Genomic DNA, 26754 nt, shown 5'->3' with positions numbered 1-26754 from the left:
TCACCACTCTCAGGAAGCCAATAAACATGCAGGTTTTGGATTATTTAAACCCTCCAAAATATACTAATAAGCAACGTCAAATGTAACCTTGTTTTTGTTGAGTAGCCTAAATTTGTTTTCTGCAAATTCTGCTCTGTGCGAGTTTGGCAATGGTGCAGCAAACAAACAGTATATTGAATACAAATTTACACAAAATCATCACATTATTCCACATTCCAGGCATCCAGTTTTGGTGTACCAATGCAAATTTCATTGTCTTTTGTTTGTCCCCTTTTCTCAGTAGTGATCTTCTGACTACACTACACATCCTTTCAGACCCAGAGCATTGAGTTGTCTTCTCACAGTGTAAGGATTGACAGAAACACCCGTGGATGTTCAGATATGAAAGATTAGAGCTTGATTGATGTTCTCCTAGCTCTCAAATATAATTTTTTAACTTAAGTACTGTCTTTGTGATGGTGTTAGTGGTCTGTCCTCAAGTTGTTAAAAGTCTTATTCCTGGTTATGGGTATGCACTTTGCACTTTGTTGTACGTCGCTCAGGATAAGAGCCTCTGCCAAATGCCATTAATGTAATGTCCCATTTCTATAAAATATTTTGAACTTGGTTTTGAAAACCTTTGTACTTAATTCCCTTACACCTTCTTTATGCAGTGAAATGTTTGTATATCTACAGTAATGTCATCAGAAATATCTCTCTTAGCCATGTACATGACAAAGAAATCTGCAAGGCAGCTAAGGTGAGTAGTTGTTTGAATCTAAGCCACTATTGAAGGTAAAGGGTTCTAAGATACAGTAACATAATTGAAACTTTTGGTAACATTTATTGGGAGGACACAGCTGTATTGTTTGTTGATGGATGGAAGACTACTATGGTGCAGAAAAGAAAGAATACATTTCACATACATAATACCTTTCATATTAAATGAGGTGGTGGAGACATTTCTGTAATTTTGTTATACTTTTCCTACGTTATCTTCTGAAAAATAATTTTAAAAATAAATTGCATTGAATGGCTAAAAATGCCTCACAGCAAGGAGGTCCTGGGTTCGAATCCCCGTTGGCTGGGGCCTCTCTGTGCGGAGTTTGCATGTTCTCCCCGTGTCTGCGTGGGTTTCCTCCGGGTACTCCGGTTTCCTCCCACAGTCCAAAGACTGATTGGAGAGGCTGATTGGATCTCTAAATTGCCCGTAGGTATGAGTGTGTGAGTGAATGGTGTGTGTGCCCTGCGATGGACTGGCGACCTGTCCAGGGTGTATTCCTGCCTTTCGCCCAATGTATGCTGGGATAGGCTCCAGCCCCCCTGCGACCCTGTTCAGGATAAGCGGGTTCAGATAACGGATGGATGGATGGCTAAAAATGGAAAGTTTTGGTCAGCTATAGCATCGGCATATTTGGCCTAAAAACAGGAGCATAAAAGGAGAAACACCTCTTATCCACATCCCATGGTGAAATATCGCTGTGTGTCAATGTTTTCAGGCTGTTTTGAAATCTGCACATAAATGGTTTCTGTGACAATAAAACAAAGTTCCGCAAGGCCATCTCAGGCACCGGATCTCAACCCTATCGAAAACCTGTGGGCTGAAATGAAGAGGGCAGTTGATAAATGCAAACCCGAGAATGTGAAGGATCTTGAAATGATCTACATAGAAGAATGGTCAAAAGTTTTTCCAAATGTGTTCCTTAATCTTGTCAAGCATTACAAGGAAAGACTCAGAGTTTGCAGAGCCCAGCACCACCTTTTCACTGAAAAATAAGAACAAATGAGCCATTGTTCTCATCACTGAAGTGTTAAGATGAAATAGCTGTAATGTTTTTTTATTGACATATAGCCATGGTAGACCCACAGCAGGAATGCTGCACAGACGGCGCTCGTAGGACCAGGGAAGTGTTTTAGCTGAATCAATAGTCCTCTTTCATCTTTACTGCACATGCACATCTTTTTTGCCCCCAGAAGACATCCAAAATTTATAAAACCAAAAAAACTATTACACAATCATCTTCTTTAAGAGAACCTGAATTTAGCAGGGTAACAACAGACACCATTCTTTGGTTTCAGTCACACAGTAGCAGTAGCAAGACAATTATATATAAAATCATACAATAATTGAATGCTAGCATAAAATAACATTTAATACTGGGAGAATATAAAGGAAGGAAGTATTAAGTAAAACTGCTTGAACAACTTTTATTTTAGCTGAGAAACAATAAGAAAATCGGTACTCATGCCACATCCCATATTTTTTGAAAACAAATAAAAATTTCTGATCATTTATCAGCAGAATCTTTTCAATGAAAATTGACACTGTTGGAAGTTAACATAGATTCATAGCTTTTTAGGGCAACTGCATTTTTTTGCCAGACCGAAGTAGCTGCTGCTTTTTTCGGTTTCCAAAATCAGGTGAGCCAAATGATAGTACTGAACCAAAATATTTACGAATTACTTCCCATGCTTGACTACAGTAATTACCCCAGAACACATACATTATGAATTGAGGAAAAAACGGAATGAATAATAATAACAATAATAATTATTATAATTATTATAATTATTATAATTATTATAATTATAATTATTATTATTATTATAATAATGGTGTTTTTACCTACACCAAAATGGATGCACCAGATATATGGAAATTAATTCTATTTTATCACCTTTGGCAGACGGCAATATCCTCATACTGCATAGACATCACTTTCGCATGTCTGAACTTTCCTGTCTGTCTGTGTACTAGTGAGCCCTGTCATATTACAGATCTTAGAGGCAGCATTACACATTTTGGTTGGAATCAGCCCAAATCTAACTGGACACAGGTACAAAAAAAAGAAACAGGTTACAATTGAAAAACATTTCAATACAATAGCCAGCGCAATTTAATGGCAACATGAGCTAAGTGGTTCATACATCCACATGTGTCAATGGCTAAAATCTATTTCCCCTCCACCCCCGACTTTCTATTCCGTTTACACACAACATTGCCCTATTAAATTCGGTCTCTGATAAATGCTTCTATTAGAACCCTGTATTACAAAATCTCCTTTATCGTTTTCAAATAAATTATAATCCTTTAAACATTTAGAATGGAATTGATATAGATATATGTCAAACGCTCACTGATGCAGGTACAGCTTACACATATACAGTATAGATATTTACAGGGTGATTTAAAGTGGTCTGTTACAGCTCCTCCGTCATCTGAAGAAGAGAGTTGATTGCGGCGTCCTTATTCCCCTGCTGTGCCTCAATCACTGTGCGTATCACCTCTCTGTCAAGATTGGGGAACATGTCTTGCAGTGCCTTGAGGTCCTCCTCGCTGCAGAGGGCGCCACGTGACACAGGGGCAGGAGCGGTAGGCATTCCCATGGGAACCATGCCCTGGTTATACACTGTGGGCACACCTGGGAAAATTGTACAGCAAGAGGATTAGCAGTTTCAAAAAGGTTTGGAGTCAAAGTCTGATTTCACAGGATAACAGTTCTGGGGTTCTGGTGTTTTTATTACCCCTTAGTGAATAAGTTTCTAAGGGGGGGGGGGAACAACAAATACGCAAAGCACTGACTCCTTCACCACTTTGTACACAGGTACTGCACCACACAGCCTGGAACGTTACTACAATAACACCGCTACAAATGATTCCAAACATTCCAGATTTTTCATGTTAGGAGAAAAAAATTCTCATGAGGGACTGCTCCATTAGGCAGGTACCTTAGTTTGGTGGAGCTTTTCAAGTGTACCATTACAGTATACGATATTATCGCCAAGGAAACTGCTACAGGTTTCACACACCTGCAATAGGCACATATCCAACTCCTTGCTGGTACACCGTGGGCATGAGGACCACTGGCTGAGGCTGCATCAGCATGCCAGCTGGCATAGACTGGGGGGAGAGAGATGGGGGGGAGACCGAGGGAGAGAGCAAGCAGAAGGCAGGGAAATTAGTCAAAAAGCATTTGACACGGAAACACCATTCTGCGGCATTTCAAATTGCAAAGCTGGAGGTTCAAATCTGTACCCTTGTGTGTTTACTGGTGTGTGCCCTTCAAAATATGCTAATCTGCTCCACTGAAAGCATCTGAAGGCAGCATGAAGTTCATGGTAAAATGGCTTGCCTCACAGGCCACACTGGGTAGGATCGGCATGCGAGCACGCATGCAGACTCACAGCAATGGACATGACCAGGTTGATCATGCCCTCCTTGTCATCCCCCTGCCTTCCGCTCAGGCTGTACCACTCATCCACCACGCTGCCCTCCTTCAGGCCTTCAGGGATAGTGATGTGTGTCCAGGCGATGCGGTCATCCATGGAGAACGCCCTCTGGAGAAAGCAGACCAATCCACCGTTAAGTCTCACTTCCACTAACCGCTCTAAAACAGCCTGGCGTACCACAGGGCCCCTTTTTAAGAACCCTTCAAAATCTCCCAGCAGAGGGAAAATACTTCCTAATATCTGTATGGAATTTCTCCTTTGGCAATTTTCATTTGTGCCCTCTCATTCTGCCTTCTCATTCTGGTAACCAAACTCCCTATAGAAATCCCTATAATTCACTTTGTTCATCCCTTTAATTAATTTAAATGTCTCAATGAAATCCCCCCCTAACATCAAATCCTCCCTAGTTCCATCAGCAGAAAGTAAACAGAGATTGTCGGCTTGAGGATATTTTTGCTTCATGTGATAGCCCTGCTGTGTTGCTTCCATGCTATTTTTAACACGTTAACAACGTAATATTTCAAGTGTTTGATAGAAACAAGACCAGGCGGGCGTAAAGGGGGAGTATGTGTGGCAGAAAATACATGGGTTGACCCATGCTTGTCAAATCAGAAGTGGAGCTGGACCTACTTTTCTATTAATAACAAAAATATGTAACATTATATCAGTGACGAAAAACCAGAATAAGCCCCCAGCGTTCAAAATGAGCTCTGAAGCTCCTCTGTGCCCAGTGGCTGGTTGCAGTATTGCAGCTGGTGCCAAAAAGGCAAGATTGCCATAGATCGTGTTGACCTGACTAGGAAGGGGGAGAAATATGGAATTGGATGACATTCACTCATGGCATAGCTATATAACTGGTTGTAAATAATGTCCGTCAAGAATAAAGGATGACTATATTGGGAACAAGTGTTTCAGTTACTTGGTTACTATCTTTAGCCTATAGGCAGAAATACACTAGCTACCCTCTTAAGCTAAATTATGTCATTGCTATGCATGGTATGAAGAATAGAAAAAACATGAAGAATAATCTAAAGTACATGATTAAGGAAATGAAGCTTGTTAAAATTCTGGGATTGCAATTGTGGTTGGAATAAAAACCTGCATACAGTGATCCCCAGGACTGAGGTTGAGAACAACTGACATGGATAACTGGGTATAAATGTCGGCTAATGTTGGTCAAGTATCAATAATGACGAGGGCCTACATTGGGAACAAATGTTTTAATAACTAGCCTACCATAAACTGTAGGCTGGATTTTATTTAGCATTGTTCCAGGCTACAAGTTTGTCAGTTTCCTTCCCTGAAATGAAAAATCAATCAATGATAACCAATATGATGGGCAATTAGAGGGTTATTAAATGTTTAGTTATTTTCTAAGGTATAAACACAAATCTGTCCACAAAACTGTTTAAATTAAGCTATAGGCCTAGCATATGCTGACAACACAACGTGTGTGCATTTCACCAATACGTCAAGAGAGCTGAAATGATACTGAATGACATTCAAACAGGATTGTTTGGTCATGAAGGAACAATGTTGATTTGACAATATTTTAATTTTCTTGTGACAACGATGCACGTGACAATGAAGTGGAAGCTTATTTAGGAGCCCAGGGTATTTCACCAGCGTGTCGTTTTGTTCTTAATGCGGCTGAAGAGCCAGATGAATTTAGCTAGGTACGTTTGCAGCAGCCTGTAAAGGGATCGGTTCTGACAGTTAAATGAAGTCCAAAGGGGTTCTATAAAAAAAAAGTTATTTTAACGAGGTAGTAGCGAAGTTACTGATAAAGCATTGAATCTGACGCAAGTGCAGCCAGCTATTGAAAATGAGCATAGCCCTCAGTGTAACATTAACTACTGTAATAGCCATTTACGTAGATACCGCAGAACACACAAACTCTCATCTGTTATTTCTCTGTAAGAAAATGGTAATAAATCAAACCGGTTAAAATAGTCTAAGACCAGTGAGAGGCCAGGGTTCAAATCCCACCTCGGAATGCAAGCAAGCCGTCTTAGCTAGCGCCTAATGTGCATTCCCGTATCGAACACAAGGAGGTTAAAATATGGCCATTTATTGGTTCTGGTAACGGTATAGCTTCCTCCCGCTGGTGCCATCCCAACCTATTGGTAGTAGCTCCCTTTCAAGTCCTCTCTTTCTAAACTCGTTGGCTGGTGCCAAATTTCAACAATGGACGCGCCCATAAACAGCCAACCTTCAACTTCAACTTTCAACCTTCAACTTCAACTAGAAACTATGTGTGACGTCATCATATATGACTCCAGTTTCTGTTAACCTCCTTGAACCAGAAGCAATGTTTAATATAACTAATTTTTCCCATTTAATTCCTTAATTGAGGCATTTCCATCTCAGTAGGCGACTTGTGTTACTACAAAATTATAGAAAATGTGTTTTGTGGCTTTAAGAGCATTGCAATGTGGTAGGGCATTGTCTAGTAGCTTTGAGATGACCACTGCACTGCCACTGCATAACATTTGGAATGTACTGATTCCCTTTGCTAAATCGACAATACTGTGGAAAGAAACAAGCCAGAAAATAAATGCCATCTGCTTCAAGGAATCATTGCATAGTATTTGCTGTGTTCAAATAAAGAGACCGCTATGTAATTTTAACTGAGACACTGATATATTTTTACTGCAATCTCCACTGTTGTACGAATTGCTTGCTTTCTCGTGGCTAGCATGGACTTAAAGTGTAAGCCAACTCTCTGGTTCCCTACGGGGTCTGGCAAAATGACACAATTACCAATTCAACATTCTCACCTCATCGAAAATCTCCAGGTAGAAGGAATCCACACCGGGCGGGACAGTGCACTGGATCACCTTGTTCCAGCGAGGGTTTTTGGCGCCGTTGTGGGCGGTGGGCGTTTCGTAGACGGCATAGCCCAGTCGAACACGGCAGTACGGGTCCATGCGGGTCATGCCATAGTTCTTCGCCAGCTTGGCCTGGACAGAGAAGGGGTGACCGAGATTAATTCAACCACCCGTTACTGTCCCCGAACATACAATCACGTAGTACTCCAAACAGGAGCCAATCTCCAGCTACCAATGGGAACTTAACCTAACTTAAAACCTAAAAAACAGATTAAGAAATATGCTGAAAGAAATTTTACAAATATATCCTTACATACTAAAACTAATACAATTGCTCAGAGCAAATTTTTATTTTTATTTTTATTTTTTTAATGAATGCAAAACAAAAAAGTATTTTTATTTTGCTTATAAATGCCCCCATAACAAAGACAACAAACTTCCCACTGGGTAGCCTGGCCAAAAAGGTACATTTTGGTCTCATTTGAATAGCAACATGCTCCACCAAAGGTTTCAATGGTGAGCCGCTGGGGTGAGTTTGGTATCGCTTTTGTTGGAAAAAGCACCAAACAGAAAGAATCAGCATGGAGTGACATCACCCAATTATCTGACAAGATGTGACTCAGTAATAAGCCCAGCAAACCAGTGCGTCTAAAAAAATCTGTAATGTAAGAAACATTCGCAGCCTGGGTTGGAAAACCTGTCAGCCATTACGGCAATAGGCCCTTACAAGCCTCAGCCACTGCAATCATCACTTGCATATCACTCACTCCTAAATGGCAAGGCTATATAATAGACTCCATTGTAATGCTTACAATTATCCACTATATACACTCACCAAGCACTTTATTAGGTACATTTTTACTTTATTACACCTACTTATTCATGCAATTATCTAATCCGCCCATTGTGTGGCAGCAGTGCAATGCATACAATCATGTAGATACGGGTCACAGAATGGGGAAACAATTTGATCTAAAGTTACTTTGAACATGGCTGGATGGCAGACAGGTTTGAATATCTCAGAAACTGCTGATCTCCTGGGACTTTCACAGACACTAGTCTCTAGAGTTAGCAAATAATGGTGCAAAAACAAAAAGAATCCAGTGAGCAGCAGTAGAGAATGGCCAGACTGGTCATAGCAGACAGGAAGGTGACAGTAACACAAATAACCACACATTACAACAGTAGTGTGCAGAAGAGCATATCTGAACACACAACGCATCATAACTGTAAGTGGATGGGCTACAGCAGTAGAAGTCTACAAAATATGTCTAATAAATTGCTCAGTGAGTGTATGGGTGGAGTTTTAGGCACAGCCCAAATGTTGATAGGGCAGAGTTGTGGTATTATCGCAGAACTACCTGCACAACGGTGATGCTGAGCCGGCCCACAGTGCCCATGCTGCCTCCGTATTGCAGCTGCTGCGCAGTTTGGGCGTCCAGCTGCACCTGCTGCTGCTGCTGGGTGGGCAGGATGCGCAGGAAGTCCTGGGGCAGCTCACCGATAAACACCTACCCGAGGAGGAGAGAACGACAGCACTTCATTGTCATAGCGAGGAGAGAGAAAGGGATAGAGAATGAGAGAAAGAGAGACAGAATGAACGAGAGAACGAGATAGAGGGAGAGAGAGAATGAGAGAGGGAGAAAGAGAGAATGAGAGAGAGGGAGAGACAGAGAACGAGAGAGAGAGGGGGAGATGAAAGAGACATGGAGAGAAAAAGACAGAGAAAGAGAGAGAACGCTTCAACATACTGTATTTGTCTGATTACGTGTCCTCAAAATGATTAATAGAAACAAAGTGGGTTTTTTCACAAATGGGGGAGCTGTGGCCAGCATAGTGCAGGGCGTTAGCAGCTAGCCTGCTGGCCAAGTAAGAATACCAGATTGCTTGCAGATAGCCACAGGATCGCAAGCACGATTGCTAATGTTTTTTATCTCAGCATATAGGTTTTATAATAATTAAAGTTCACCCTTGACTTGCAAACTGCAATGTGAAAATGGGCAGCTGATATGACAATTACCACAGGCAGCTACCCACGTGAGTTATATTAGGTTGAAGGCCAATTATTAGTATGTGTCAGCAAAAAATAGGTCTGACATTCAGCACTTGGACTTTGTCTCAGACAACCTGAAGCAACTAAGTTCCAAAGAGGCTAATTAAGGCACACTGGTCACAAAAACTAAAAAACTAAAAATTACATGGCAAGGGGAATCATCTCTGTGTGTGCATGTGCACGCAAATCATGGCATATTTTGCTGACAAAATAATGAATACTCGAATCCAGACTGTGTCAGTGCTGACTGCCGATAGCCAAAGACACAGATGGTAACTGACCATCATAAGTCAGGCAATGGGTATAAAAACATACATAAACAGTTAAACATACCACTTAGCACTGAAAGGGCAATAATAGGCAAACAAAGGGCTTAAAACATATGGTTGCAAACTTGCCAGGAAGAGGATGCAAGTGCATATAATCCCCACAGACAGTAAGGAAGATGGGTGAGGAAGGCCATAAGTAACCCAAAGATCCTAGTTTAAGAATTACAGACTGTTAAAAAAAAAAAAAAATTTTAAAAGAGGAAGATCAGACCAGACCCAACAATACAGACTAAAGGCCTGAAGGCCACTATCAAAGCAACCTGGGCTTCCGTAACACCTCAGCAGTGCCACAGGCTGATTGCCTCCATGCCACGCTGCATTGATGCAGTAATTTGTGCAAAAGGAGCCCCGGCCAAGTATTGAGTGCATGAATGAACATACTTTTCAGAAGGTTGACATTTCTGTATTATAGATACTTTTTTTGCTTGGTCTCATGTAATATTCTAATATTTGAGATACTGGATTTTTGATTTTCATGAGCTGTAAGCCGTAATCATCAAGATTAAAACAAAAACAGGCTTGAAATATTTCACTTCATGAGTAATGAATCTAGAATACATGAAAGTTTCACTTTTTAAATAAAATAAAGAAAAACACTTCCACAATATTCTAATTTTTGGAGATGCACTTGTATATACCTAGAAGCTTTTTTTTTTTTCCTTGAACATTTTCTATAGTAACATTTGCAGATGGTACAATAGGTTGCAATTCAATATTTCACACTGGTTCAGTCTTCTGAATAGACATAGTTAAACGTTTTAATGTATTTTCATTTGTCCTTCTTTTTGGCAACATTGGACAATGTTTCTCTTTTTTTTTTTTCAGCACCATATTTTTCCACACCAATGTTGTGGACAAAAATACACCCCCCTGCAAAATATTGTCAAATATTTTGCTGACTGCTACCTGCAGCCAGGAGTCAGTGCACTAGCTAATTTTGTAAACAACTGGAATTTGTGTCAATATAGAAAAAAAGGAAGCCAACTAGTGAGTATCATCAGAGATACTTTTATTCATCAAAATTCTGCGACCATAGCAACTGTTGCTAGTTTAGGATTCTGAAGTTGTCATTGAGTTCTACTCATGTTAAGTCAATGGAGACTTAGCTTAAAAAGTGCATGTGGTAAAGCAAAACAAGCGACAGTCATGTGTCCAGGGGTGCGTAATGGTCGTGAAATGTTGCACGCCCAGATAAAAACTGGAGGAAGGGTTAGGTCCCCCAAATCTGATGTGAAACCTTTCAGAGAGATCATTAGTTGTCTCCAGCTGAAATGTGGAAGTGGCGATTCTTGTGGAGTACATGTCCGTGGCAGAAATTGCATATGTGACACTAATATACGCCTATTTGTATAAGGTATATGATACACATATTTCACTAGTCGGAAGTCGGGAATGAATCCGTGGGAAAACCGTTAAGTTGACCTACAGTAAAGACAGTATAGTTCATTCACTATTAAATCGCTGGCTGTTGTTAACAGGATATTTCTTTCTTTCTATGTCGTTTCTTCCACACACCACCAAATAACCTACAAGACAACATTCCAAAACTCTGTAGATTTTAGTGCAACATTCCTTTTTAAATTGACTTCAAAAATGCTTGGGAGTGGTTTGCAGAAAATCGCCTAATGTCACGTCATTACGATTATGGTGCTATTTCGCTGGTTAGACAAGTAGCTAAACAAGATGCAGAATTAAGCAGGAAAATGTTCAGCTAGATAACTAACTATGATTATAAGCTATTAATAGTATTATGGTTGGCACTATTGCGAGTCAATCACTTTCTAGCTAGCAAAACTAACGTTATGCATAAAGTAGGATGTTCTACTTTTCAATTGCTGTACTAACTGCATCTAAAAGGCACAGGGCTACAGCTGTCTAGTTATGAAACCAGTTAGCTAAGGACTGAATGTATAACAATGTTAGCTTAGTTACATAGTTAACGTTACAAAAATACTCTTAACTAGGAAATCAGTCAGTCAGTATTGTTTATTAGCTAGCTAGCTAGTTACACTGGCTCAAATTTAACCTTGACAACAGGCAACGTCAAATAAGCTAACTAAGCTAAATATTAAGAGACACAACACAGTAAAGTGAGATTGACGATAACGTTAGCAAGTTAGCAAGTAGCTGCCATAAACAAGCAGGAACATGAAAAGTATCCGACAGCTTCTTCATTTGATTTAAATCAGAGATGTTAGTTAACGTTACCTGGCCCCGCTGCGTGCTGATCCTCGTTGCCATTTGTAGAATTGGGTGTTTCAGAGCAGCTGAGGAAGAGATTTGTTCGAAGTTATGCGCTAGGAACAGGGAGACGGAGAAAATTCTAGCGTGTTAAATCAGTCGCCGTTGTACCGCCTTACTAACGTTCGTAACAGTACTCTTCCTTATTTCCTTGTCAGCTGATTATACCTCAACTCACGACTGCCCAGTTAGCTAACTAGCGAACGTTAGCAAGGGACTTCAGTTAGCCAGCTACTGTGATGTTACTCTGGCAGACAGTCGCCGAGGTTGCTTAAACTTTCTAATATGACTGTTTTATTTTATGCCATTTTGGCTCTGCATTGTCAAATACTAACTACATATGAGCCAAAATGGCGTCAGTTTCAGGCGCTCCTCCTAAGGACATTTGGCATCAGTGCATTATAAACAGCGCCCACAAGTTACGTAGCCACAGTTCCTATCTTCTAAGTTTTTGTGACTGCATTAAGATTACAAAAGTGGCCGTAAATTAAATTCATAATACCAACTTGTGATGTTTTCTCAAAGAAATACACTTAGCGTCTTTCCATTAATAATGGAACCGTACACTGTACAGTGCAAACCACGAACACGTCATATCTACAGTCACAACATAAACAATTGTACTTACGCATGCGTGATCAATGCGATAACTTCCGGGTTGTGTTCTCTAACCAAGAAATGGTAGCGCGCAAGATGAAAATGTTGAATACTGTTCTACAATATGAAACTGTGCTGTATTTAAGATTCAGTCGCAAGCTCTCTCTGTTAACGATATGGCGATTGCACCATGGGCTGATTGATTTTAAATACCTCACTCTGCCTCTTATGACAGGACAGACAAGTTACCACAGTGCTTACACAAGAGAGCTAAAAGGAGACACCTTAGTAAAAAGGTACCCACCATCCGGAAGAAAACATTCCAAATATTGTTGGACTTATTATTGAAAAAGGATAAAAACATAAAGGAATAGAACAAGTTAAAGCACAGCAAACAAACTAGGAAGAAATTAAATGTCACCTGTCCTACTCACCAAACTGCAGACAGACCTGGCGGCGTTGCGCTGAACTGTTCTCCCCACCATGGTCAGAAGGAGCCTGCCCCAATAGAGAGGACAATAGAACCTCAAAGACCTAAGGTATAACCCTTGTGGCACTGCTAAAGCCATTAACATCTGGATAGCCAGTTTTCATACAGCACCATGTTCACATTTCCAGCCTGCTGAAAAAGTAAAACACCAATAAATACATGTGATAATGGAAAAGCTTATGTTTTAAACATCCTTAACTGACAGAGAGACTGATTGTTGATCTCTGGACAATTTCTCCCATTTCAGTGAGCTTTGCAACATTGGTAGCATGGTAGCCGGCCTTGTTGTCACTTTTCTCACAATTGCTTTTTTTTGTCTAGTCTTCATCTCTAAAGTCAGGCGCTGGTTGCAACTACTTTGTTCATCTGTGTGAATTCCCAGTTGTCATTTAAGAATTCTCATTTAAGATGTGCAAGTGATTAAAACTTTCTACAACAAGTCCATTAAAGCTGGCTATTTCTCTTGCTATTTGTAGAAGTCTTTCAAGTGTTGTTTTGAAGGGAAATATATTAAGTATTACACATTTCCAAGCATATTGTTACGATTGTGGTTTTATTGGATCAAATTATTCCCTAAACAGCAATGAAGACATCCACATTTTGCATACATGTAACTGTATAAAATGTCAGAAAATATATAATATTTTTATTTTTTATCTCAGATTTCTTTGTGGATGATTCAGGATTTCTTTGTGGATTTCTCATACAGGTGCCCAACTTTCCCTTCCTGTTCCTTAGGCTCTAAAATGAGATGTTTCTCACAGATTTTTCATAATTATGGATAAAAGGCTGGTCATTTGGGAGACAATAAGAAGACGACACACAAAGTGTCAAAATTCTTCTTTTGCAATAATTTTGCATTTATTTAAACTGTTGGGGTCAATTTGAAGCAGTCATAAACTCTTAACATAATAGGAGGGTTAAGTTTGTAGAGCTCATACATCTTTGAAACAAATGTTGCCTCAAGATACTGCCTTTCTGTGCTGGTATGGCAGTAATGTGACTCAACAGGAAAATAACTGACATGTGCCCTAACCTACTTTTTCTTTTTTAAATCCATGTGTTTTTTTGTTTTTTTTACATGTGTCCCCCTCACACTGGTTTCTCGCTAATGGTCAGTGTCCCCAGATAAAAAAGGCTTACAGAATCTCACTTTTGTACATTTCATGTGCAGCCTATGTACCATTACATTTTACGATTTACATTATAGTGCTTATTGCAGAGGCATCAAAGCAACATCAAGAAACATTATAGAGGGAGAGAGCAGAGGGAAGATGTAAAAATTAATCAGAGATACTCTATATCCCTTGATATACACTCAAGGGGAATTGAACGTAACCTTGATATTGTTATACTATGCACATTTTCTCTTATATCTACCATAGACTTCAAAGTCACTACAGGCCTCATAGTGACTTCCCTCAGCATTTTGTAACACAGTATTTGGGAATGGCATGATTTAAGCAGTTTCTGAGTTCTTCCCGCTTCCATTTCACCATGCTATAAGGGATATTCTGTGTCTTAAATAGCTGTTTTTCATATATTTCATATTAATTGTTGAATTTTTGATTGACAGTTCACTCCCTAATAGAGACCATGCGGAGACAGGTGTGTCTTCTCGCAGATGTATTTAAATCATGTGAACTAGTATTAATGAACACAGATGGAGACATACAGTATAACATAGTAGCTGTTACTATGGGAACAAAACTGAAAGCGTTTCTCACAATTCTATCTGTATCACCTATTTTAAGATGCCATTGCTTTAGCGGTAACAGTTCCTTATTTTGTAACATGTAGGCGGTAAAACAAGTGAGGGGGGACCTCACCCCACCCCCGCACCTTCTGCATTTTTAAAATCCACAAATCAAGGTCATGTCAGTGTCCTTTTCACAGCATAGATCGAGGGAACCAAATGCATAATATTTTCTCATTCTAAAAACATGCTAACTCAGAGAAACATTAATAGAATGTCCATTGTTTACTTAGAATTTATCTGGAGGAATTATCAATGTTGTCCGTTTTGCCAATGCTTACTTCTGTAAAAGTACTACATAGGAACGCTATTATCTACATATTGTATAGGCTCTCTGGAATATGATGAGCTTCTCTTGACTGGTATCGGTATTTCAGTTTGTCAGCATAGGCATTACCCCCATCTGTGAGCAAGAAAAAACAGTATAACTTCTGATCAGCATACAGTACAACCGGTTAGGGGTATGATACATACATACTGGGTGGCCTGTAGCATAGTGGTAAATGACTGGGGTAAATGAAGGTCAGTGGTTATAATCCTGGTGTAGCCACAATAAGATCCGCACAGCCGTTGGGCCCTTGAGCAAGGCCCTTAACACTGCATTGCTCCAGGGGAGGATTGTCTCCTGCTTAGTCTAATCAACTGTACGTCATTCTGGATAAGAGCGTCTGCCAAATGCTAATAATTTAATTTAATTTGATATTGAAGTGACAACTGAGAAGCATTTTAGGTAATGACATTACGTTTCCAATCGACATAGGTTAGACTTGCACAAAACAACACAGCTTTTTTTTCGGCTGCATAACAAAACCGTAGCATTTTCAATACACATGTTGAGACTGTTATGCTTCAGCAAAAACATTCTTGAGATGCCAAAAAAGGTTAACATTCTGAGGAAGACTTGAGGGCATTTTCAGTGATGTGACCCCATTTTATATCAGTGAGAATGTAAATACATTCTCAACATATATTATTATTATTACTATGAACTATGCTTAAAAATAAGGAGCACACCTGCTTTTGAATAATAAATAGTATGCAAACGTATACTATTAACAATATTTTTCATAAATTGTTTGTATGCCTTTGGATTTTATGTATTGGACCTATGTGAAGATTCACTTTAAATATTTAGCACACATTGTTAGGGAAATCATGGGTTCTAAGAAATGTAAAAATAAAAAAACCCAAAAAAAGCCAATGTGAAAACATGTTTTTTTTAAATGCAGTTGAAAAAAATCATTTTAAATAAGGAAGCATAAATGCAAAAATATAGAGGGTTCTCTCCAAAGAATGGAACGGTGGCAGTGCGTCACTCTGTGCCCTCACTTGTGTGTCAGGAAAACAGTAGCCTGTGTCACCTGTATGCCTTTGCCACTCAGGGGAAAGACATGGCTTCTGTAAAACAGCAGAAGCAGCAACAGAAATGCATCACCAGCCTTCCTTCAGTACCGGACTTTCGGCTCAGCACACATTAGCCAAACAATTATAGTCTGTGCATAACATGTTTGTGTGCGGAACCTACAGTGCATCCGGAAAGTATTCACAGCACTTCACTTTTTCCACATTTTGTTATGTTACAGCCTTATTCCAAAATGGATTAAATTCATTTTTTTCCTCCAAATTCTACACACAACAAACCATAATGACAACATGAAAGAAGTTTTTTTGAAATTTTTGGAAATTTATTAAAATAATAAAAAACTAAGAAATCACATGTACATAAGTATTCACAGCCTTTGCCATGAAGCTCAAAATTGAGCTCAGGTGCATCCTGTTTCCACTGATCAACCTTGAGATGTTTCTATAGCTTAATTGGAGTTCACCTGTGGTGAACATGTGATTGGACATGATTTGGCAAGGCACACACCTGTCTATATAAGGTCCCACAGTTGATAGTGCATGTCGGAGCACAAACCAATCATGAAGTCAAAGGAATTGTCTGTAGACCTCCGAGACAGGATTGTCTCGAGGCACAAATCTGGGGAAGGGTACAGAAAAATTTCTGCTGCTTTGAAGGTCCCAATGAGCACAGTGGCCTCCATCATCCGTAAATGGAAGAAGCAGGAACTGGGAGACTAGTCAGGATTGAGGGAAAGATGAATGCAGCAATGTACAGAGACATCCTGGATGAAAACCTGCTCCAGAGCGCTCTTGACCTCAGACTGGGGCGACAGTTCATCTTTCAGCAGGACAACGACCCTAAGCACACAGCCAAGATATCAAAGGAGTGGCTTCAGGACAGCTCTGTGAATGTCCTTGAGTGGCCCAGCCAGAGCCCAGACTTGAATCTGATTGAACATCTCTGGAGAGATCTGAAAATGGCTGTGCACTGACGCTCCCCATCCAACCTGATGGAGCTTGAGAGGTGCTGCAAAAAGGAATGGGCGAAACTGCCCAAAGATAGGTGTGCCAAGCTTGTGGCATCATATTCAAAAAGACTTGAGGCTGTAACTGCTGCCAAAGGTGCATCAACAAAGTATTGAGCAAAGGCTGTGAATACTTATGTACATGTGATTTCTTATTTCTTTTATTTTTAATAAATTTGCAAAAATTTAAAAAAAACTTATTTCATGTTGTCATTATGGGGTGTTGTGTGTAGAATTTTGAGGGAAAAAAAGAATTTATTCCATTTTGGAATAAGGCTGTAACATAACAAAATGTGGGAAAAGTGAAGCGCTGTGAATACTTTCCGGATGCACTGTATATGGGCAACATTTGTTCAGGCGGTAAGAGCTGTCGTCTGTCGTCACCGCTTTAAGGTGACACAGTCATAGGATAAATTACAGTCAGCACAAATAAACATCTTGTCATACGTCTTATTAATATCTGTTCATATTTTATATCTATTATGTTTCTTACCATCGCTTTGACTCATCTCTTTCCTTGCAAATGCAGAATGTCATCGTGGTTATTAAATCCTAATAGCCACTTGATGGCGCTTGTCCAGGATTGCGTTATATATGTGAACCGATTTTCAGGGCATGAAAAATCGGTGTGTATTCCGATTTCTCAGGAGATCATGTAGTTTTCTTTTGACTATATGTCTATATATAACATGGTGGAGAGGGCTGTCAAAACAATGAAATATGCTGCAAATCTGATTCATAGGAAGACAAAATGAATATATGTGTGCATAGGTGTAAGTATTCATGTACATGTACACTCAGTGAGCAATTTATTAGGTAGACCTGTACAGCAGCTTGTTAATGCAAATATTTAATCAGCCAATCATGTGGCAGACCCGAACATTGGATGAGGGACATAGAGTGGGGGTTTAGTATGGGTACTCATGATTTTGTTTTCTTTTACATGTTCTTCACAGAAAATAATCACCTTTCTTTTAGTGAAAATTGAGAACTGGTCGATTTGACCTGACCACCACATGAGGGTTAATTTAGCACACAAATGCTAGCATACTGATGCAGTTTTCTACGACTACATATTCCAAGTCAGTATTTAATTGAGTATATGTACCGTTGCAGTGTGTCCAAACTAAATCGCATCAAAATGAATCAACAGGTGCATGCTTAAATCAAAGGCACAAACCACACTTTGGACATAGGAAGGGCTTTAACATACATTACTGTGTAAGTCTTATGTACCCTTTCCTTATAAAAAAGATATGTGGGGCTTTTCACCTGTATTAATTCTCTTGTGGGTATTTAAATTAGCTTTACAACCAAAACACTTATACATACTGCAAAGATTTGTTGGTCATTTCAACTGTCTTGGAATAATTTTGATGGCTTATATGAAACTCACATGTTGGCTAGTGGCTACCACTGTTTATTACATTTTAGTAAGTCACTGAAAAATCAACCAGAGGTGTCTGGTTCGTCCAATGGCCCAATTTTGCTCAAGCTTTGGGCAAATGTTTTTGCGGTGAGTGTAGCTCAGTTTGCGGGAAGGAAGCAGGGCAACTGGTAACGTAGGCACACACCTGGATTACATTACGAATCTGTTCAGGAGCTTATAAGTCACTTGGGGTTTGTGTCGATTTTGGAGCTTCATAACTTCTGCATGAAAGCAGAGAAAAACCTGAATGTGTACTCATATTTTCATAATACTGCTCAGACCAAAAGTTATGGTCATTCAAAAATGCTAAATCATATTTTTACAATATTTTATGGCTTACTACATCAACAGCACTTGGTGTATGACTTCCAAACTTAAGACTAGTAGGTATTATGATTAAGAACAGCCACAAGCAAAATGAAGTCAAATAGATAATTTATTCAAAAAATATACAATTATATTCCATCAAGTTACAATGAATTCAGACATGATTTTCCTGACAGTCCAGAATGTGTCGCCATAGTTAAGATTTGGATTGGTTTGTCTGCTGGATATTTTGATCTTTTCTTTCATAAGGTCAACAAGTCTGTCAAGGTGTTTAGCCTTCTGATCCATTTCATTTTAAGGTTCTGTTGCTATATTCAATACCTCTGAAACCTGTTGTTGAATAGTGGCCGGTGCATTTCCCAGCTTCCTCTGCACCTAGTCCATATATTTTTTGGCAGAGAATGAGCTCCTAGTCTGTGTACCCAGAGTGGATTGAAATGCCTACTTCAGCGTGACTGGAGTCTTTCTGCTTCCATTTCCTTTTCAGCGTGGTCAGGATCTGGATCTGGACTTGGATTCCCTTTGCACTTTCTGTGTAAAATGATAATGCATGACGGACACAGCTTATTACCGGGGCTGACTTCGAGATGCATCACGTTGCTGTATTTGTGTGCAGCATTGACGGTCGTTGGACGAAGGGATTTTTTTGCTGGTTTTCTATGCCGTCGTAAGGGATCACAGCACTTCCATTCCCATTTTGGGCGAGAAGGCTGTGGGTTTTCAAATGTATGTGCAGAGGCCATTTTCACACAAACACCCTAAATAAAAAAAGAACATCAATTATAAAAAATATGCATTTGTCTGATGTGTCTCATTAAACTCAAGCATTTACCATTATAAACCAGATTCATAGAAAACATAGGAAAGTAGAAAATAGACAGATTATAACTAATTTCTTTCAGAAGCATTAACCTTTGAAGAATGGTTTGTTTGCTGACAAGGTATAGTCCAACTGATGCAGACCTTTTTTGAAATTAAGAAGCCACACTCTAAATCCAAACTAATAGAGATGTTCAACCTATGATGACGATAAACCTGAGCCAATCTCTTTCCCTGAGTTGTACCAAACCTTATCCTGAAGTCAATTAACCAGCTTATTGGTACATTCTGGTATGTTCTCCTTTTCTCACGACTAATTATACATTGGTGGACAGTCAATACAGCATCTAGTTGTCATAAACAGGTACTACCCTAACCTAAAACAAAATACTTAATATATTAAAGACCTATGCTCCAAAATGTAGCCTATAAAACCTTTGGAACATAGAGAACTTGTACTGCAAAGCGGTTGTGAAGGTGGACCTGGATTTTGTAGTCCCAGGATTGAGTTTGACATTTATTTGGATTCCCGTGTTTGAATCTGTTTCTGGGAAGAGTTTGGAACACATTGGATGCTGGAAACAATATTGACAATTCTATCTGAATCCTACCCCTTAACTTGTTAAACTTGGATGCTTTCAATTAGCATTTCATTCAAAGATGTAATGATATTCCTATAAAACAAAGTTACTGGCATGCTTATCTACTCATCGGACTCATTTCCCACACCGAGCACATTTGAAAGGGCACATCACACACAGGGCACACTTCTATGTTTCCTTACTGAATGAATGCTCTAAATTCCAGGCTAACTGGACACAGATGCATTTGTCATCAGAATTAATTCCTTGATAATTAACCATTTTTTGCTAAACATTTCTGGATGAACTACCTGTGCATTTCACATTGATGATTTCAGTCACCACATTTTGTCTGCAGATCATCACTTACTTTATTTTTACAGTTTGAATTTGGCTCTCCGGTATGTTTCCATGGTTCAGTCTGGCCTCTGTGATTAACTGTAGCTCCATCCATCACAGTACCCATAGGACCACTCACTAAACTTTCACGGGATTCAAACTTCAGGTCATCAGATTTAATATGAACCCATGTATCTTGCAAGTCACTGATGTGTTGAGCCTGAATGTAGCCTCCATAGTCAGGCTCTGCTTTGATTTGGTCAGGATGCAGATGGGTTACACACCCCAGGTCTGTACTGTCAAGGCTCTCCGTCTTAAAATATCCAGTATCGGTGGGGCCCAGATCTGTTTCCGTTTTTATCAATGGTGTATCTGTGTGGTAACCACCACCGACCCCGCTGTGTGCAGTAACACACTCTGACTCCAGTGTGTTGAGTTCTGGTGTGGTACACTGAGTCTCCAACTCTGCCATATGGACAGACTCCATTCAACAAGAGTTCCTCTTCTTCCAGGCTGAGCCTGTGCTGCTCGGTGAGCTCTGCTAAAGTCGTCTCAGTCCCGTCTTCAAAAGACTCTGTCCTGCATCATACTGCTGCTCAAAGGTCCTGGAGGGAAACCGGGGAAGGGATTAGGCTAACTCAAACTAATCCTAATGCATTAGCAAACAAAAGTGGACATTTACAACCAGTTCAAACCAAATTTGTTCTTTCTGTCAATATGGAATTCCTAAGCACATCTGCAGGCCCATCTGATTGATGTCATGTCCTTCGTCAGTGTGGCAAGGCAGAGAAAAGCACACACCAGGCTCATTAAAAATCACAATTTGCCAGTTGCTGCTGTACACTTGTATGCCCTATGTTGAGCTGTGCAGTCACTGTTTAGGAGGGCTAGCCTTCCATCATGTGTCTGACTGACACAGGAGTGGCTGTGAGAATTTAAATATAAACCAACCATGGAGGCTCAGATTTTCCAGTGAGAAACTAACATGTACAAAAGATTTAGTTCACAAATACTTCCTGGGAACCTTGAAATCCAAGTGACAATTAAGCTGCCTCCTTATAGACCCTGTAATATTTGAAGCAGACATTTTACTAGTGTTTTGGTATCCTTACAATTCTTAAAATGATGGCATATTATGGGTATAAATAAACATTCTGCAAGTTAGTTTTGTTCTGTAATTTGTTCACTTGTATTCATTTATAAAATATATGAATCATTATTTTGGGTTCTCAGGCCGTAGGACTGGTTTGCATCGATTTCGGAGCTTCATATTTGCCATTCACGCAGAGAAAAACCTGAAAATAAGCATTCAGATACATTTTTCTGTCTAGTTTCAGATTATGTAGTCAGTATTTTATAAGCAAGTTATTTTGAGTGACAATTCAATTTTTTAAAGGCTTACTTAACTTACTACATCACTTTGCATAGAATTAATAAAAAGTGTTGCATATTCAACAAAGAAGTTGGAAAAGTTAAAAGTTTCTGATCAAAATGAAACTTTGTATACTTCAAAAGGTATAATGGGCCTACTTATATACAAAACATGTAGTTATTACTGTGATGTCTTGGCATGCATATTCTATTTATGGCTATATTTTTCTCAACAGCATTCTATAAACTATCCAATTAACAGAAACTATTCTGCTCATGTGGGATGGGATGTCCCATACAACTCAAAAGTAATGACTGTTGTTAATCTACCCAATATCCAAAAAGCAAGTATAACGTTAGCTAAATGGGAAGTCATTTATATGGAAAATAAAAACAAGACAAGTGTATTTTAGGGGAGAAACAACATGTGTTCACGTTTTAGTGGGGAGCACTAGGTAGCAAGTAGGTAGGTAGGATTTCTAAGAAAGAATTAGAAAAAGAAAAAAGAATACATTAATAGAGTAAAAATAGAGTACATGTTTAGACAATGCTTTTTTCAGACCGCACTGTTTTATGTGCAATTCCGGACTCCGAGAAACATTATGAAATAACTAGTACAAAGGAAGGTGCAACGGAGCCAACTGTCCGTCGCAGTACCTTACCAGTTCATGGACGTTTTGCTATTGCCTAGACGCAACAGCCAAATCTTCCAGTCTTTATTAAAAAGGTCTCTGTAACAAAAACATGCAGTGTAGAACTGTTTGTTCATTGTCACTTTCATTGTAATTTACGGAGCATTACGGTTCCAATGCACTATCGATACAGCTTGTTCTTTATTATGTAGGAAAAATGCAAATATTGCTGTGTCCTTACCGAAGAGTATCAGTTGCTTTCATGTTCGGTACAAGCAGGATTTTTTTCAATATCCAGGTTGTAATCAACATATGGACAGCGATTTTTGCTACCCATATAACCACATTCATGAGTCGTTTTAAATGCGATTCGTATCGGATTTCTACAGATTCTCTTCTTCTTTTTCTTCTTCAGTGTGGTTTAACAGCGGTTTGCAAACAACTTGTGCATTACCGCCATCTACTGAATGTATTAGGTGATTACTATTTATTATATATTTTTTTATATTGTACATATAGTCCCCTCAAAAAGTATTGGAACAGCAAGGCCAATTCCTTTGTTTATGCAATACACCGAATACATTTGGGGTTGAGATAAAAAGATGAACACGAGACAAGAGTTCAGAATTTCAGCTTTTATTTTCTGGTATTTACACCTTGATGTGTTAAACTACTTAGAACATAGCACCTTTGGTGTCAGACCACCAAATGTTTAGGTGAACAAACGTATTGGAACAGTGCCTGACAGGTGTTTCTTGTTGCCCAAATTTGTCCTGCCAGATTGACTGGTCAAACAATAAATAGTTCTGAATGTCTACTCTTGGTTTTAGCCTTGGGTTTTGCCTGTGAAGACGGAATTCCTTGCTACACCCCTGTACATAGGAACTGGAGAGCAGAGAGGAACAACTTCCTGGGTGGAGCGAGTAGGACGGGCCTGGTGGTGAAGCCAAGGAACAAAAAGAACGTGAAAAGCAGAAGCTTCCTCCTGTGGTTACCGGAAGTATTACAGTTCATTTTATTATATCATTTTAGAATTATTTCAAATTCTAACATTTCTTTATACTGAACTATTAGACTCCATGGACTAATTTTATTCTGAGCCACACAGAAGTAGATTTTAAAAGTTTAAAGCGAATGGCCTCTCCACTGAGACCGCCCTAATCGCAGTCACTGAGCTGAGGCACTCCACTCTGCTAGAGCCAAATCCCTCTCCTCTGTCCTCAATACAGTCAACCATGATATTCTGCTCTCTTGCTGACTGGTGTCAAAGGATCTGCACTCACATGGTTGACCTCTCTGATTGTTCCTACCAGGTGACAGAGGGGCTCAGTCTCTGACCCACGCCTCCCATGGACCGGTGTCCCGCAGAGCTCAGTTCTTGGTCCTCTCCGCATCTCTCTCTACACCATGACTCTAGGTTCTGGTTGTCATGGCTTTTCTTACCACTCTTATGCTCTCCTTCCCTCCAGATACTCACGTCATCACACAGATCTACATCACACAGGCCACCTCATTACAAGCTACAGGTGGTCATGGCTGTTCTCTGTTCTGCTTCCTCAGTGGTGGAATGACCCCCCCCCCCCCCCAATATTCCTCTTGTATACCGTATATTAAAATACGAAATAAAAAAACTTGCATTTACGATAAATTTTATAACTGCTCTACATGTGTGTTTTGCTATGTATGGATTAGATACTTTTCACTTGTTGAGTAATTTATGCACTTGTATGCCACTTTGGATTAAAAGTGTCTGCCAAATGACTGAAATGTAAAATGTGCCAATAAGCCCCATATTAAATCCCACATCAACTAGCTTATATTATGATCCATACCCATAAAAATTAGACTAACCAGCTAGACTACCTATTCGGTTTAACTTTTAACATCCCATTGCAAAAGGGTTAACAATTTCATTTTATGGGTTAGTGCCATTAGCTGTTTCTGCCACAGGTTTCTGGGCAATTAAATAAAAATGCAATAAATCTGATTTATGTGCAATAAGTCACAACCACTATGATGTAATATATCTGATATCAAGGCAGTTGTGTCCCATTTCATTTTGAGTGCCACCAAACCATGTTGTTGAGAGAACCGGCTTCAAAGGTTTGTCACAAGAATTATGTAAGGCTGGGAGACTACCGACACTGGGCTAATACAACTCCAGGGCTATGTATAAACCCTTTAAAACTATATTTTAACTCTTGCATATATTTTAAGACATACAGACCATGAGAGAAAATACATTAACATGTAGCTACGAACTAAGCTGATGTGGTTGTTTGTGACTGCTGAACAGTGACAAGCTGGCTAGCGTCCAAACAATGCACAACTCCGGTGTTACTTTCAGTTTGACATCTTCTTGAAGGCAGTACTCATGACTCTCACTGTTGTGTTTGTTCATTAGATAAAGTTAAAATCAAATCTCATTCTCTATATAATTGTAAAAACAAATGTCCTGTTCTTTCATTGTTCCATTGACACCTTTTCTTATTTTAATCAAATTCTTCATTTCTGCCTTAATGAAATATAAACTCAAATCACATTTGCGTGCTTTGCTCATTTTTAGCATAACTATTGGCAGTCTCATTACCTTAAACTCACACATGCTTCAGCCTAGCGGTGCTCACATTGGATTCATTCACCAGTGCTAATATTGTGAGGCACAGGTTGCCATAAATACTTTTCCAAAACACTGCTGCTTGCCTGGTCTACAACCTCCCCTGGTCTACAACCTCCACAACCTCTAGCCATGATGAACCCCATGTCTCATTCCGCTCCAATTCAAAACTTTGCTGTTAGCAAATCAGGCAGCTAAAGGGACCTCTACATTTGAACTTCAAAAGCTCATCAGAGCAGACACATCATCCCTGTTTTGAAACCCCTGGGTTGCCCCCCACTCCCAAAAGTTGGTTTATCTGCTCAATTTTACACTTAATTAATAGAGGTGGGCCTTGTCTTCTCTGTGATATTGCTGTTTTGCAGTCCTGATATTAACAATGATGATGATCAGCAGAAGCATCTGCAGAAATATTTTATGTAATGTTGATGTATGGGTCATATTGGGATCCTCACAGCCTTTATCACTGTCATTTGATGATGAATGAACCGTCGTTCTTACAATTGACTGTGCTAATTCAGTAATACATCCGCAAAATATGTTTTAAACATTGTCATAATTAGCATTGTATCAGGGCGTGCAATACGTTTTTTTTGCATTTGTCACATAACACAATGTCTCGCAAGGTCACCACCCCTGCATGCTGATGTTATCCACACATGTCCAAACCTCTATGTCACAAAACATCGATTTCTTAATACCAACGATATTTTACATCTAAGACATATTTTACTCAGAAGAGGCAGTTTGTTTGGTCGCTACAGGACACAGCCACATTAAAATAACAATGACGTTATGTTGCTAAGTGCTTTGCTTGGGGAAAGGGTTGGGAGTCGGGACATATCAGGTAGCAATCGATTAATGGAACATACAACTCACCGAGTCTCTACAGGGCCCTGGATGCAAAGGCCTGCAGACATCCTATGCACGGCAGTACGACGCAGTGCAAGAATAGTTCGAGTTTGTTTGGTAAGTAAAGTGAGAGGTTTACCAAAACCGTAACGTATTTAAGCAAAACGAAAAGTGTTTGAATATTGTGCATTCTGAAATATCAAGGAAATAGAACCAGCGTATTACAGTAGCGTTTTAGGTATTAATCCGCCCCTTCGCGCTGAGATTGAGAAGTAGTGCCGGTTTGGGTAGTGGGAAGTGTCCCACAACAGATCAGCTGGTTTATAGGAAATTCCTCAGCAGTAGAAGTCTTGTTAGCTACATAACTGCGCAAGTCATCAGATTTAACTTTGGAAATTACATAAGAATCTAGAATTCGTTTGGTAATGACAGGTGAGTTGACTTTAAAGAAAATGATACGTAGCCATTCTGTGGAAGGGGTAGCTTCATGTCAGTGACTTCCCCAATGTGATGTCGTAAGCTTGTCAATTGTTTCTGAATTAAAGTTGATACTATTACTGCTAGCTAACAAGGTTGACTGAGAACTTCACATTTCATGCATCAGGGGCAACGTTTACTTTAGTTTACCGACGCCAGTTTAACATTGTAAAATATCATAACTAACGTGAATTAGATACGAAGTTACCGAAACACTCCGCTACGATAACTCGTGTCATATACACGTGTAACTTACTTGCCTTTAAGTTAGCTAACTATTGATGGCTGTGTTAACTTACTTTTTTGTCTTGTTTGCCGACTAGCTTGCTAACTCTCTTTTCTGTGTATTTGTGAAGCGGAGATTGAACTTGCTATGTCAGGCAACTAGACTCTGCGTGTCTTATTTGAATGCGAATAATTTGAGTTAAATGTTTT

At 39.5% G+C, this 26754-nt stretch overlaps 2 protein-coding genes and 1 long non-coding RNA gene across 6 annotated transcripts in view; 1 reads left to right on the top strand and 2 right to left on the bottom strand.

The window, feature by feature from the left end:
- Nucleotides 1-2173: 2173 nt before the first annotated feature.
- On the bottom strand, nucleotides 2174-12214 carry tollip (toll interacting protein). The gene is made up of 6 exons (XM_061221719.1): nucleotides 11631-12214; nucleotides 8402-8551; nucleotides 6990-7172; nucleotides 4165-4317; nucleotides 3790-3880; nucleotides 2174-3401 (listed from the first exon to the last, which is right to left on the bottom strand). The coding sequence occupies exons 1-6, from the start codon at nucleotides 11661-11663 to the stop codon at nucleotides 3181-3183; spliced, it is 831 nt and encodes a 276-aa protein (XP_061077703.1). The 5' UTR covers nucleotides 11664-12214; the 3' UTR covers nucleotides 2174-3180.
- Nucleotides 12215-18722: 6508 nt separating this feature from the next.
- Nucleotides 18723-22818, bottom strand: LOC133111185 (uncharacterized). Of its 2 annotated transcripts, XR_009704968.1 has the most exons (4): nucleotides 22615-22818; nucleotides 22404-22472; nucleotides 20402-20975; nucleotides 18723-19389 (listed from the first exon to the last, which is right to left on the bottom strand). It is a non-coding gene; the product is annotated as an uncharacterized LOC133111185 (long non-coding RNA). The 2 variants fall into 2 exon arrangements; XR_009704969.1 differs by lacking the exon at nucleotides 22404-22472.
- Nucleotides 22819-25807: 2989 nt separating this feature from the next.
- The window catches only part of hps5 (HPS5 biogenesis of lysosomal organelles complex 2 subunit 2), a 38120-nt gene continuing 37173 nt past the window's right edge, over nucleotides 25808-26754 (top strand). For 2 of the 3 annotated variants that reach the window (XM_061221348.1, XM_061221347.1), the window contains exon 1: nucleotides 26126-26274. The gene's annotated coding sequence lies outside the window, so the exon portion shown is untranslated. Of the gene's footprint in view, nucleotides 25960-26125; nucleotides 26275-26754 lie in introns of those variants that run through there. The other variant, XM_061221349.1, reaches the window with a different exon arrangement.

This window comes from Conger conger, chromosome 15, assembly GCF_963514075.1.
Source record: "Conger conger chromosome 15, fConCon1.1, whole genome shotgun sequence".
In the NCBI taxonomy this organism is placed as follows: domain Eukaryota; kingdom Metazoa; phylum Chordata; class Actinopteri; order Anguilliformes; family Congridae; genus Conger; species Conger conger.
This window is presented reverse-complemented; position numbering and strand designations above follow the sequence as displayed.